General features: G+C 30.2%; 1 protein-coding gene across 1 annotated transcript; it reads left to right on the forward strand.

Moving 5' to 3' along the window:
- The first annotated feature begins 5,852 nt into the window (after positions 1–5,852).
- On the forward strand, positions 5,853–8,992 carry LOC114384081 (protein MEI2-like 6). Its single transcript, XM_028343756.1, has 4 exons — positions 5,853–6,253; positions 6,424–6,537; positions 6,632–6,791; positions 8,241–8,992. The coding sequence occupies exons 1-4, from the start codon at positions 5,853–5,855 to the stop codon at positions 8,433–8,435; spliced, it is 870 nt and encodes a 289-aa protein (XP_028199557.1). The 3' UTR covers positions 8,436–8,992.
- Positions 8,993–15,586: the final 6,594 nt, after the last annotated feature.

The raw sequence follows: 15,586 nt of genomic DNA on the forward strand, positions 1-15,586 counted from the left end.
GTCATTCTCAAGCAAAACAGTGGCCCACCCTGTACATAGGTAGAATGCAGTGTTACACAAATTTGTCTAGGCTGAAAACCAAATTTGTTGACATTCATAATTTTGTTGACAATTATGTAAATAATAATTTATTTTCAGTCATTATTTTTAAAATTCAGGAAATAAGTAAGTACTTTGAAAATAATAAACATACGATTTAAATATTACATTAACTTCAACATAGTTGAAACAAACAAAAAATGCATGAAAAACTACAGTTAACTAATACTAATTTTGCATTGAATCATGTTACGACCGAGGCATGTCGTCTTCCATTTTGACTACCTGTTTACTAAAAACAACTAAAATTTCTATTGGCCCAAATTGTTTCTAGTAGTTAGATTGTACTAAGACCTTTAGCATGTCATCATTAGTTTTCAACTCAATAATTTCAAATTTGATAACTATGTTTGAATACTCATAATGACCTGGTTGTCAAAAAAATAATCGCCTTACCGTTTGTGATTCATGAATACCATAAGGGGGAAGCCCTTGAGGTGCAACTTGTTTGATCAAATCCTCCAGTTCATCGATGGTACATCCCGAAGGAATGTCAAATCTTTTAGGATTTTTTACTGTGAACGAGTAACCGACAAAGTCGTGTTGGCGGGGCATGTTCCACCTCCTATTGTAATATAGCAGGGCATCATGAGTAGGGGTCATAGTGGCTTGAAGTAAGTTTAATATACCATTCGGTGTTCTACCAATGTTGCATAATAACTCAATCGGCCCAACACATGAGAATTGATCATTACACATTAACATTGTGTTAACATCATCATAATTTTTCAATTGCATAGATTGAAAGCAAAATTGGTTACTTGCATCTGTGAATGGTCGCAGGTAGTAAATTTCATCCAAATATTGATCGTTGGTTAGCTGAAGGGTATTGTGCATTCTGCTTTTTAGCGTTTCAAAACCACAATCGTTAGGTACTCAAATGGGTATTGGAGTGGAACTTTGGAAATAAGCACCAATTTCGTTGTGAATAATCGATCCATTCGAAAAAATAACATCTAATCTGGAGTTCACAATGGTTTGACTGCTTGTTTCTCCCAAAAAGGTCATAGTTTGTTGTAAAATGTGGTTTCTAAAGTTGGATTGGGGGAGAGTGTGTGATTTTTTAGAGTGTTGGTGTGGTATATATAGATGGTATTCACTGAGACTGCTTGTATTATTTTTTTTTAAAAATAGAAGCGCGCAAATTTGTCTATGTGTTGTCAAGTACAACTATGTTGTGTCATGCTTTAATTTTGCATCAGACATGCATTGCTACTATCATAACTAAAACAACTAAGTAGTCATTTCTATGTCACTACGTACGTGCACTACTCATTTTTAAAAAAATACACATGTAATTGACAATGTGTTGTCAACTTTGAGAACGATTTATGATTCTACGTGCTTTATTTTTGTTGAACGAATTAATGAATGACAAAAATTTATATCGCATAATTAAAAACGTGTCCATTCATAAATGAACCAAATAAATAAAGTATCCAAAAACTTAAAAATTTACCAAATAAATAACCAAATGTTACTGTCAATAAATAAATATACCAAATAAATAAATTATCAAGAAAATTATAAATGACATATAAAAGGCAAAAATAAAACAACTTCAATGATTGTCCGTATATTTGGTTGGCTAATGTAGCTTCTTGTGATGCCCATACATTCTTCAGCAATAGTATAGGCTTCTGTTCCTTCGGTCAGGATCCTCAAGTTTAGTAGCCTCTCTAACTTATCAGCAATTGCTACATAACCATCTTAGCAGGTGAAAAAAAAAACATAACAATTGTTAGTAATAAAAAATAAAAGAAAACAACAAACACAAATACCAAAAAAATATATTACCACTACATGTCGAAGATGATGCACATCAACTGCCTCATCAGGTGCCGCTACCGCCATCAGTTGCTGATACACATTTGGTTCAACAAATGTGTTATATTGCTGAACCGACGGAACTCTAGGAGGATCCCCTGGCTGTGCCAGACTCATGAATGGGTGTAAAATCATGTATAACCAATCCATGTAATCTGGCGAACAGTGGCCAGACACTGCACAGAGTTGCCCTACAGGTGCAATGTAGTTACTAAACTGCATCCATCTATCATCGATTTTTTCAACAGAGACTAAAGACACAACAGGATGTGGCGGAATAGTTTGGATGTATCCAAACTGTCATACAACCCTCTTCGTTCAGTGAATGAGCATCAAGGGGCCCCATCTGAGATGACCAGAAAATAATGAGATGAGCTCAAATTCTCTAAATGAACGGTGGTCACCATACAAAATCCAACACACCACGTCAATGGTCAGTCTGTCCAGATGCCTGCGATACGTGGAAACGGGCAGTGCCTTGCCAAAGGTCCATTGACATGCACACGATCTCCTCTCATCATAATCCTCAGCAGGTAGGGCATTTATTAGAAGTTAGATCATAAAATAACTATGTAAAAAATTTGATCTCATCTTTTGATACACTATTAATCCGTCCTTGAACACATCAGAAGCAAGAGTGAGATAAAGACAATTACTTTTCACACCCACACGCATCAGTGACAGAGGAGAGAATTTACCACTTCACAAACTAGTAAACTTGAATTTTCACTCATATATTCTTCATCGTATAACCTTGCCTTTCATAGGCATATTACATGTAATATAATATAATATAATATAATAAACACTATGCTAAGTGTCCCTTAACAAACAGAGAAGTTACACGTAGTAATTGCCCAATTACCCACCTAGTAGTGTAAAATCATGGAATTACTCTCTTTACACCGCTCAATTACTAACTCAACACCTACGATTAAGAAGATACACGAAATAGTCACCATATTACAGCCACGTAAAAGAAAACGAAGCACGTATGAAGATTCAAACGGTGTATTAATTAACAGACATATGCTATATTTAATAAATTTAATAAATAAATTTTAATCTCTAATTAACTCATATAGAAGTGCAATTTAATTTCCAAAATATCCTTAAAATAGGCAGAAAATTTATTAAGATGGGCATCTTTCCTTTTGTATATTAAGATTTCCTCACAATAATTTATAGCATGTATATATGATTTTTTGCCGCTATATAGAAATTAGAAGGCCAATGCCCAAACTTGATATTCATCAGGAGAGTGATTTTAAAGCTGAGCAGACCAGTGAACAGTTTTATAGCTTCATTGTCTTTTACACGAGCTTTCGTAGCTTAGCACAAAGAATGGTATGGAAGACCTGCAAAAGCACAAGGCGAATGAGAGAGTATGAAATTTCTGAAGTTTTCACAGAATTAGTAGTAGTATATAAGCTCTTGACTTTCCAGATATATTCCAATATATTTTGTCTTTACTTTTGTCAAATACTGAAAAGGTTAATCAAATATTAGAGGATATACCCTTTGTACAATGTTTTAGTCAAAACACATTCTCCAAAAAAAAAGTAAATAATAAATAAAAAAACACATAAGTTTTGGAAAGACGTACATTTGTTAATATTTGACGAAGTAATAATTTTAGTTTATGTAAAAATATGTTATTTTTGTTGGCATTTTATTAATTATAGCACTTTTAGACATTAATAACATTTTAAACGGAGTATAATCTTTATATTCATCGGTGTATTGATTTTCTAGCAGAACTTTTTGATTTCAACGCTAAATATAATGACCGATTTCAAACCGAAAAAAAGAAAAGAAAACAGACCTTTTTCACATAGAGCAAATGAAATAAAAATTGAAAACAAAAATTTCTATTATTATATTACTCCGTTTTAGATAATCATGTTAGAACTTTTTAACAATCTTTGTGTTATAATCAATTGTAAATTTTATCTTTTGGCAATTCAAAATGATTAATGTTATAATTCATTTAAAGAAGTTTTAAATTTCACTAATTCATTTCAACAAAAAAATTCACTAATCCAAAGTCTATGCTTACTGGTCGAAAATACATAATTTTTTATTATTGTTATAATAAAATTAGTGTAAGCTTTAATCTGATAGGGCTTTTTTTTAATGGAAAGTCCATTATATAATATTTATGCATGATTAATTTTCCTTTACATTCCCAATTTCTTTCTATATGAAGACTTTTTAACTTCTCCGAGTAGATTGGGCTATATAAAGAAACTAACACGGTGATAGAGTGAGATATGATCATAAGATTAATTTATTTTTCTATAACGATGATAAAATAAAGTTTAAACCTAAAGCTTCATACAATTGTCCAAAATTTTCACCATTAAACCGACCTAAGATTATATTAGTATGTATCATAAGATAAAACAGGATACCTGAGTAGTTCGAAGGCACATAGAAAACATTGCACTGATCGAGGGCCTGTGTTTTGTTCTGGATTCTGGAGGAACTTTGAAGAGTTGGGAAAGTAAAGGCACATAGAAGGATTTGTGTTCTAAGGCATAAAATTTATTAAAAATAATAAAATTATAAGTGGAAATTTTTTAAGAAAAAATATAAAATTTATACAATTATAACAAATTTTAGATGGTAATAATAAAAATTATGTTTTAAAATGTATTATTTTTAACATTTTTCTAAAATATTACAATCGATAATGTTGTTTTTAAATAAATGATAATGATATATAAATATTCATACTTTTTAAATATCTTATTTATATTTATTATTTCTTTCTATTTTTTTATGTCATATCATAATATTTATAATATTTATATTTATATTCTTTCTTATTAGATGTATAATAAGATATTGAGTGTCTGAATATTTTTTAAGTGGTGAACATAATTTTATTTTAGAGAGTATAAAATTGTCTTGTATGTGGTGAGCATATAATATATATATATACATATATATATATATATATATATATATATATATATATTTGTTTATCTCAAGCTACTAGAGGACTCAAAACGAAATTAAGCATAATTTTTATTCAATATATTTTAAAAGTAAAAAAATTGATAGGCTGCAAAGTCTTTGTAAGGAAAAAGAGCGTTTGTTGTGGAGAGGGCATAGCCACGGGAGAGAACAGGCTATGGCAGAAGAAGAAAAGAAGAAGGTCGGTGTTGCCTAATAACCGAAAGAACATTCAATGCGACAATATAAAAATTAATTAATGCCTCGTAATCATTACTCATATATTTCCTAATCTCACATCCACATCCCAAAAAAACTTTAGTTAGACAAATTCTTACAACATGTACCATACTACTTCTCTCTTTCTTGGTACAGTATTTGGTTTAGAAATACAACCAAAAAAATAAAAGGTGTGATTTTACAAAAATATCATTTTCCTTCAAATCTAAAATGTTGTTCCATAGAGTAAAAAAAATAATTTATTTATTAAAATAAAGTATAAAAATGTAAATTTTATTTTATTATTTTACTGTTTATTTTTAAATTTTGTTTTTATGCAATCAAATATCATCTTGCTTTTTTTCTTATAAGTATAATTATTTTTCTTATAAGTATAATTATTGTGAAACTTGATTTGATTTAATCGGTTAAATCAATTCAATCGAGATTTAGTAATTTAATCAGAATGATTAGATCGATTAAATATTAAATTCTAATTAAATTTGTTCATTGGGACCAATTTTACTAAAAAAAAAATCATTTTTACAACGCTATTTTGATATTTAATTATTATTGATTGTTATTTTAAATTTTAGAATACTAATAAATTTTTCTATAATAAATATATATAATATTAAATTTTTAACATATACCGAATGAAATTAAAATAATTATTAATCTATCAATTAAATCAAAATCATTGACCCATTAACCTGACCGGATTAATAACCAGGGCGGTTTCAACTATGAGTACAGCATGTTCGCCGCTTCAAGTCATTTTGCTCCAAACCTGCATCATGCTTTCTCAGTACCCTTATGACTACCTTCTCAACCCAAACGCCCAACTTTATAATTCGACACCCAGTAATCAAGTATTTTATGATCCTCGTTTTATCAGTCAGTACTACGTTCCTCCCAGCTTCGGGTTTTATCCTAATTTTCCGTTTCACGCGCCAATTACCTATGATCAGAATGTGAAAACGGATAAAGCGTGGGCCAGCGTTAGAGGAAGGAAGCTTCCAGCTGAGAGTAATGCTAGGGCTCTTCGTAATCGAGCTCAAGCTGTTCCGTTTCCAAACACCATTCAAGAAGCTGAGACTTATTCCATCACCACCGTCATGATTCGCAATATCCCTAACCAATTCAAGTAATTAACCTCTCTCTCTCTCTCTCTCTCACTTTTCATGTTCATGTATTTTATAAAAATTTCTCTCCATTTTTTTAAAAAAAAAACTATGCTGATTTGGGAATAGAATGAGTATAGTATGTAAGAGTGTTGTTATGAACATGATTTGTTTGTGTCTTAAAATTTGTTAGGTTTGAAGACTTGCTGCTCATACTGGACGAGCATTGCTTTCAACAGAACAAGAGCGCTGAGGATACCAAGGCTTGGTCCAAGTTTGATTTCGTTTATTTGCCCATGGATTATAGGTAGGGTTCTGAATCAGGAACAAGGTTTTTTGTTTGTTTGTTACGATTCGTATGTTATTTGTTAATGTTTGGTTTGTTTTTTTGTGTTTCACAGGAAACACGCGATAGAGAAAAGGATGTCGAATTTGGGATACGCGTTTGTGAACTTCACCACTCCTACTGCAGCGTTCAAGTTCTACAGCGAGTTCCAAGGTTTCGAGTGGGATGTCACCAAAAACAAGAAGATATGTGAAATCAACGTGGCTCAGCATCAGGTTTTTTTTTTTGTCATTAATTTCACAGAATGCCATTTTTTACCCTAAAATCTGCAGACGCGATTCTTCATTATGGGATTTGCTTGAAATTCTATTGAGTAATTGGTCCTTTAAAATATTGTAATTAAGTGCTACTAATTTATTCTAATAAATTGTAAAATTTGGATGCGTTGTGTACATTTTGGTATGGGGTCCTTTTCAGCTTTAAGGGTGTGTTTGGGTGAAGTAAAATGGATTTTGAATGAAACTGAATTTATAAAATTGATTTTGGTTATTAACTTTTAACTGGAATCTATGTTTCAATGTTTTAATTCTAAAAAGTAAGTTAATAACAAAACTCACATCTTAACAGTTATTTGAAGATATCTTAATTAAACTCAAAATACATTTCTTTGACACAATTAATTTCTCTAAATATGTGAATATTTGTATAAAATCGCGTTTAAGATATAATAATTCAATTTGATACTATTTAAACAATAAGATTCAATAGTAAGTTAAAGATTAAAGTTAGACTGTTAGCCGCTGTCAGAATCGTCGAGTAACAGGATATAATACATACACGAGTGAGGAAGATAAATTGTAGGGTCTTATGAGTAATTGTGATGGACCTTTTTATTTGGTAAAAGATACGTCATTTTCCTTTGATTTCAATTTTTTTGTTGTTGTTTTAGTATAAAAGCTTTGAAATTTTATTTGAAATGAAACCAACTGAATTTGGTTTCTATGATACTTAAAACATATCACAAATTCCAGTATTTTATACCCCTCATTAGTCCAACTTTTGCAGGAATTATCCATAGAAAATAACTTGCAAAATAAATCTGTTTTATCATTAAGGATTCGTTGTTCCTGACTATGTTCCACCTTAATTGTTATTTGCACAAATAAAGTTTGAACCCAATTCCTACCGTCTTCTACAATAGCTGTACTAATTTGTAACTTAAGCACTATTTTTATTTATTGACATGATTTTGATGGTTAAAATAATTTGATGCCAAAACAAAAATGCCTAATAAATAGAAAGTGTGAATCTTTTATGTTTTATTTTATGGGCCGAGAGAAATTTATATTCATATTAATTAAGGAAACTGTAGAATGTAGCATAGGAAATGCCTTTGACCAGCTACAAAGGGGTCTCTTGCAAAGCTTATTATGTAAAGTAGAACAAATAAAGTTCATTTTCTTATTAAGAAAGGAAACTGAGCCATGGCATAGGAAATACCACTGACTAGCTACAAAAAGGTCATATGCAAAGTTCATGTAAAAGTAGGACAAATAAAGCAACACAGAACAGACCCCCTCCTGCTCCCTGAGAAGATTGTTAATTTTATTTTAATACAAGGGAGCCAGCCTATTTTAGTACTTAGCTGTGTTTTTTTTCCTATATATATTACATGTATTGTCCCATTCTTTTTTAATTGTAATGATGTCACTTCACTTGTGCAGGGCAAAGCTAATCTGAAGAGGATTTTCCAGGCAAAGGTTTTCAAGTGCGAGAGCCGAGATTTTTTGCCTGTGCTATACTCACGAGGCCGTGATGGCTTGAACCGTCGAATCAAGAGAAATTATGTGGGAAAACATGTATGGGGTCTTCCACGAAGAACCCTAGGAACCTCTTCTTTTAACCCAAATGACGTGTGAGTCGAGTCCTTCCCTTCCGTACGTCCTTTCTCTTTCCAAGGGAAATTAATCCTTAGCCTTTTTTAAAAATAAAAAAAAAAACTTTTTTCTTAGGTTGTAGCACTTCTTTGTCTTGGACTTGGATCATGGCATTTGGTGAATCCTTGCCGGTTTAGGATTAGTTAAGGTCTGATGCATATCCCACCCTTGCTAAGCGTGTTATTCTAGTTTAATCTGACCCTTTATCCTCGTTTTTCTTCATCCTTTTTTTTGGGGATGTGAGATTTTTAGGTTTCATGTTGGAACAGCTTTACTTAGGTCCTAGGATGTTTAGATTGTAACCATACATATATCTTCTTGACTTTCTTTCCCCTTCTCAGTTTTAGGTTGTCTAGAGTTTCCTGTGTTTTCATTCTCCCCCTGGAAATGGTGGGGTCTTCCATGCTATACCATCTGGGGTGAATTGGAAACATGGGTTTTAACAATTAAGGGTTGCTATGTGTTTGTATCGTTTTCTATTCGCTTGCTTTGTCTACTTCTGTAATTGTACTTGTCTAAATAGTAATTGTGTATCTGTGTTAATCCTAATCTTTCAGTGCATGGTTCTCAATGGAAAATAACGTGGTGGTTGTGTTTTTTCATGTTAATTGTTTCACCATGTATACTACCTTAGTAAGTATTGAAGAATTCATACATGAAATTTTAATGAATTTAAAAGAAAATATATTGTGAATTAATTTGTATGAAACTCGAGACATGTCTATTTGTTTTCAAGGTCCCAAGGTCTTGGACATGTAACTAATGTAATATACAAGTAGTCAACATAACAGAATTTGTTAATCTGTGTATTGAATTGCAAATTTAGATTTTATGATTTTAAGATTTTTCTTTCATATGGTTTTTAGATGATGGGTAATTCTACCGCTATTATTTTGTCATGTAACTGATTTTCTTTAGCTTCTTTTGCAAAGGTGAGGTTATATATATTTATGTAAATAAAAAATTGGGATTAAAAATGTAATTATCTTAGGAGTAAATTGATAAAGTAAATTGATAAAGAGTAAAATTTGTAAGTTTGTTAAAAATTAAAAATAAAGCACAAAATTAATTTATTAAAGATAAAATTTATCAAAAATTAAAATAATGAAGATAACAATACAAATAAACCTATTTTATAAAACTTGAGAAATAGGGTGGTTTTAGTCAAATTTATATTTGATTTAATTAAATTTGATCAGTTTAGTTTGGTTTGGTTTTTATAAGTTTTTTAAAATTTAATTTAATTTAATTTATTCATGAACGGTTTGGTTCAATTCGAATGAATGTGTTATCTATTTAAATTTAATTTTTTCCCTTATAACTATTATTTTGTATAATGATTTATTCAAATATTTAATACAATTAACACACTATTATCAAATAGCTAAAAGTAATAAAATTGATTCATTTAATACCATCAATATAATATTTTAAAATAAATTAATACAAATTAAAACAAAATATTCTTCAATGAAATTTACTATAATAGTCTAAATCACAATTATTTCTTATAAATTAATTTTTTGTAATAAATTTTATTTTAATCATATTTATTATCATCAGATTTGTTGCAATCATATTCACCGAAATAAATGAATAAAATATGACCCATTAATATTATAAATATTATAAAAAATAATGAAAAAGATGTGAAACAAATAATAATATATATAAAAATAATATGAAGTTCTAATACTAGTAGTTTTAATACAAATCTCAATAATACCAGTATTTAAAGTTAAATCAAATAATTCTAAAAATTTTAATTAAATCTATAAATTTAAACTCAAATTTTGATTGAATTTATAAATTTAAACTCATTATTTAACTCGTCTATAAATGATTTTTTATTAATTTAATTTAATTTTAATTCAAATACATAAATAATATAACTCAAATTATTCTTATTAATTTGAATTAATTCAAATTTATACATGTATCGATAATGACCCAACAGTATTGTTCTTTCGGTCCCTATCTCCTAAGCTGTACTTATTTTAGCGTGTGACTGGGACTTGGTATAACTATTTTCATTGGATTATTCAGAATTGCATTGAATGACTTCTGGTTCGGTTTGTCTGGTCCTCTGGTGATATGAAAAGGGTCTATTTGCAGTCAAATTGCTGTTCTATTTTTGGAGTTGACAACTGAAAATCATTTGGGGTACGGATGTTGAAAGGGAGGCCGCAAAAATTGAAGGATGTAAAACAAAGCCTATTTTGGGTGAATGTGTATACTGTATAAAATTCATTTTAAGTGATTTTGATTTTACCGACTGTTTATAAACTTTGATTTCAAATGATTTTAGTTAAAGTTGAATTTAAATTAAAGGGATGTGTTTTCTGTGTTTGAAAACTTTTTATTCCAAAAGTAAATTAGTAAAAATATATAATTTTTTCATTTTTATTCTTTTACAGTCAAATTTGATTTTGGTTTGATCTATTCAAAGATCACAATTCTTTATACACAAAAAAGAAGATAACACTATAATAGAAAAAGAAAGATGATAGTATTTTCAATTTAATTTTTATGTATTTTCGATATAAAATATTTTACTCAAATATTTAATAAGAATTTATTACGAATAGGATGTTGTGTTTATTACGAATTTTTATTACGTATGTAAAAGGTTTATATATATAAGTTAAATTTATAGTTTTTAATAAATACGATAGGTTCCTTCAAAATCTAAATGTTATAAGTAGTGGAATATTATTGAGAGAAAATAAGTTATATACGTACATTCATCCATAATTTTATATTATCATTTAATTATAAAATCATTATATATAATTAATTTATTGATTTTAACAATAATAATAATTTTAAAAGACGTATCAATAATAATTTTTGATGATCAATATAAAAATTTTTACACTAACAATACACAATCATTAAACTCAATATATTTATAAGGAGAAATGTTGAGATTGCACTCTTTAAAACACTTTCTACTTATTATATCTTTCTTTTTTAATTTTCATTTCTTATTTTTTACACTAACAATACACAATCATTAAACTCAATATATTTATAAGGAGAAATGTTGAGATTGCACTCTTTAAAACACTTTCTACTTATTATATCTTTCTTTTTTAATTTTCATTTCTTATTTAATAAAATTCACTCATAATTAATAATAATTGCATCCATCCCTAAATATAAACTCTTTTAACCAATTCACCCTCTTTAAGAAAGTTGATTAATTTGTGTAACTTTTCCAAAATTATCCTTAGAATTTTGAAACTCACCATTTCTCTCTTCACACTTAATTACTCTTTACCTAATTAATTTGTGTTAGTCTTCTTTCTCAATTCTTATGAGATATAATGCATTTATCTTTTTAATTTATAGCATTTATTATAAAGTAATAAAGGATAATTTGATAAAAAAAACTAATTAATGAAAAAATAACTTGAAAAAAATGTTATAAAAAAGAGTTTTATATATAAGAAAAGAGGGAGTATATAATTATATAATTTTAATAAAATTGTGAATTTGATGTCTAGTGGAGTAGGTGGAGTTTTGTGGGATTATTGTGGTAATGGTTTGTTTGCGTTTGTTGCGGATATTGGTTCGTGTGGGGTTGCTCATGCTTAACTTTGAGCTATTTTTCTTGGTTTGTCCATAGCTTGGAATCGTGGCTTTAAATAATTGATTGTGGAATCATATTCAGCCGATTTCTAATGGTTGTGTGCAGTCCCATGCGTGTTTTGCTTTAGTGCAGAATATTAGTTCTTTTTATCAGACTTGGTGGAAGATTTGTTTGGAGACATAGTCTGCAGCAGGTCAATCAAGTGGTGGATCTCCAAGTCAGTTTTGGGCATTCTTTAGAAAGCAAAACAATGTTTTTGATTTTATTCCCTCTTTCTTGTATAATGTTACATTGATAAATATTTCTTTTAGTATTATCAGGTTTGGTTCGGACTGGTCGACTTGACCAATTGATCCAGAAATTGAACATCTCACTGGTTTAAGCTAAGCATTCAATCAGATATACTATTGAACCAGTAAGAACCGATATAACTCAAGTAGGTTTCAAATAAAACTGGTAACTTGATAAACCATTGTGTCTTGCAATTTGTTTTACAAAACCAAAAGAACTCCATCTTTGCAACATTTAGAGATTGTCCCACGATTATGTCAAGGTTTTCAACGACAAATTTACGCAAAGGGGTCCCATTTAAAAACTATTTACGGATTAGGGTCTGTTTTTAAACTATTGACGGAGAGGGTCTGTTGTTGCATGGAATCTGCCATAACTGATGGCGAGAAAACTTAACCCGCCACTGGTATTGGCGTTACAGCACCTGAATCCGCCATAGCTATTGACGAGAAAGCTTGACACAAGCCACGTAGACACTGGTCTCGCCTTCTCCATTGGCGAGACAGGCGACAAAGAAGGTCTCGCCTTCTACATTGGCGAGACAGCCACGTAGGCAGCTCTCGCCTTCTCTATTGGCGAGACAGGCGTGACAGCTCTTGCCTTCTCCAATGGCGAGACAGGCTAGCACAGTGCAGAATCTCAGCCAAGCTCACGTGAAGATTCTCAGCCAAGGGTGACAGGGTTGCAGTGTTTAGGGCTTCAGGTATGCAGTGCTAGGGCTTTAGCTTTGCAGTGTTTAGGGATGCAGCATGCAGAGTAGGATTGGACTGAAAAGGAGAGTAGCTTTTGACCTTTGCTTGTATACGTTTTCTTCTATAAAAAAACTTCCAACATAAATTTTTATGTACACTTCTCTTCTCCAAGCTGAGCTTTTCTCCTTTGTTGAGTTTCACTTCGTCTGCGTGCTGGTGTTGTGGTTCCTTTGCTGCGTTTTTGTCTTCCATAATTCCTGGTAAGTGATTTTCTTAAATAAGATTTATATCTTATGATTTATATATTCTGTTGTTAATATTATAAAAATAATAGGTTAGCTAGTATTAATAGGTATTGTAAGTTTAGGTTAATTAGGATTAATAGGTATTGTAAGGTTAGGTTAGTTACTATTATTAATAGGTATGCTGTTATTAATTTTTATGTATTAATAGATATTTGAAGGTTAGATTAGTTAGTTAGTATGAAAATATTATTTAGTTTGTAGTATATATTTTTAGATATTATATATGTGTTAGGTATTGTTAGGTTTAAAAATATTAGACACACGTAATATTAACTTTAGAAATATTAGGCACAGGTAATATTAGGTAGCTGTAGAAATATTATGCATAAATTAATATTAGCTTTAGGTATATATTTGTAAATTTTAGGTAGACGCAAATTTTTAGTTTTTATAATATTAAGCATTTCACACGTAAATAAATAATTGTAATATTAGACACGCGTAAATTTGTCTTATTAGTGTTATATTTTTGTATGTTATATATAGATAGTATAGTTTTAAATAAATGAATTGATAAGTTAATATTGTTTGAGTTAATTATTTTTAGTTTTTAGTTATATATATGATAAGATAGTATTAGTTTTAGTTTGTAGGTTAATATTATTTGTTTTAGGAAATTTACGTTATTAAATATATGATACATTGTACATTATTATTATTTTTGTATATATATTGTTTAAATAATTTTTTGCATTTCAATATTTGTTTGTATTATAAATAATTTGTTAGTCCATATTTTATTTAATTATTTTTTTGTTAATTGTAGAAAAAAAAATTTATTTATTTAAATTTTTCTTCACATGTATTTTAATTTATCTATAGAATATATTCAAAATTGCCCAGTTTTATTTATTACAAATTTATTGTTATATATTTAACAACGTTTTTATAAATGTGCGTAGTTTAATTTATATTATCTACAAATAATGTATAAATTGATTTGTGAATTTATTGTATTATATTTTATTTTGCAGTAACAATGACATCTTCATCGTCGTGTTCATCACATATTAACATTAAGTCTGGCCCCATCGATGCTGATGTATTATGGATGCAACCTAAGTATGTTTCAGAACATGTTTGGAATGGGGAAGAAGATCGGAAATTACATATCAGACGAGCTGTCCCCACGTATCAAGGGGAAGAAGAAATTCCAGAGCAAATTTTTCCTTTTCTTCTACAATCTGGTTTCGCCTGGATTATGAAGATGGGATACTTAAAAATAAATGCCTCATTAATTAGTGCTCTGATAGAAAGATGGAGGCCGGAAACACATACATGAGATGTGGAGAGTGTACTATTACTCTCCAAGACGTCTCTGTATTGTTAGGTATAAGTGTGGATGGTTTACCATTAATCGGTCCAACAAATCTTGATTGGGCTGATTTATGTGAGGAATTATTGGGAGTCAGGCCACAAGAAGGTGAAATTAAAGGTAGTGTGGTTAAATTAAGTTGGCTGGCTCACCATTTTGCACAAATAAATAATGACGACGACGAAGAACAAGTACGAAGGTTTGCCCGTGCATGGATACTGAGATTCATTGGAGGTGTCTTGTTCGTTGACAAAAGCAGTAACAAAGTTTTGCTAAGGTACCTTCAATTTTTACGTGACTTTGAAGAATGTGGCACATATGCATGGGGAGCTGCCGTACTTGATTTTCTATACAGAGAGATGTGCAGTGCCACCGATTATAAAACTAAATCAATCGGAGGTATGTGCATCTTACTACAAATGTGGGCATGGAAACGATGTCCAACCTTGGCTCCAAAGAGAACTCCTTCCCAAGTAGAAAATACACCACTAGGGCACAGGTTAGTCATTTTTAACAGCGTCTTTCATTTCAATAGAATAAATGATTTTATGGTATATTAAATTTTAATCTTTGTAGGTGGCTGCGACGTGGAAACCAACATATCGGCAATGATGATGTGAGAGTTTTTCATCGCAAGTTGGATATTATGAAACGTCATGAGGTAAGAACATGGTATTGTATTTGTAAAATAAAAAATTATGTGTTATTTTACTAAAATGTTGACAACTATGTTGTTATATGCAGTTTGTGTGGGAGTCTTACACAACAACCGTTATATCATTGTTGCCTCCCATTTGTGTAGTCGGAAGTCTCGCGTGGTACGCGGTGGTGCCACTAATTTGTTTCCAAGTTATTGAGTGGCACTAACCGGACAGAGTATTGAGACAATTTGGGATGCAACAACCAATTCCAGAGTCTCCTTCGCAACCCTTAAA

The sequence above is a fragment of the Glycine soja genome, chromosome 14, assembly GCF_004193775.1.
Source record: "Glycine soja cultivar W05 chromosome 14, ASM419377v2, whole genome shotgun sequence".
NCBI lineage: Eukaryota > Viridiplantae > Streptophyta > Magnoliopsida > Fabales > Fabaceae > Glycine > Glycine soja.

Excerpts from the sequence above, each read along its gene's own strand:
- LOC114384081 (XM_028343756.1), top strand. The coding sequence starts at position 5,853 with ATGAGTACAGCATGTTCGCCGCTTCAAGTCATTTTGCTCCAAACCTGC. Across the intron at positions 6,538-6,631 it reads TATTTGCCCATGGATTATAG|GAAACACGCGATAGAGAAAA; the intron begins GTAGGGTTCTGA and ends TGTGTTTCACAG. Across the intron at positions 6,792-8,240 it reads TCAACGTGGCTCAGCATCAG|GGCAAAGCTAATCTGAAGAG; the intron begins GTTTTTTTTTTT and ends TCACTTGTGCAG.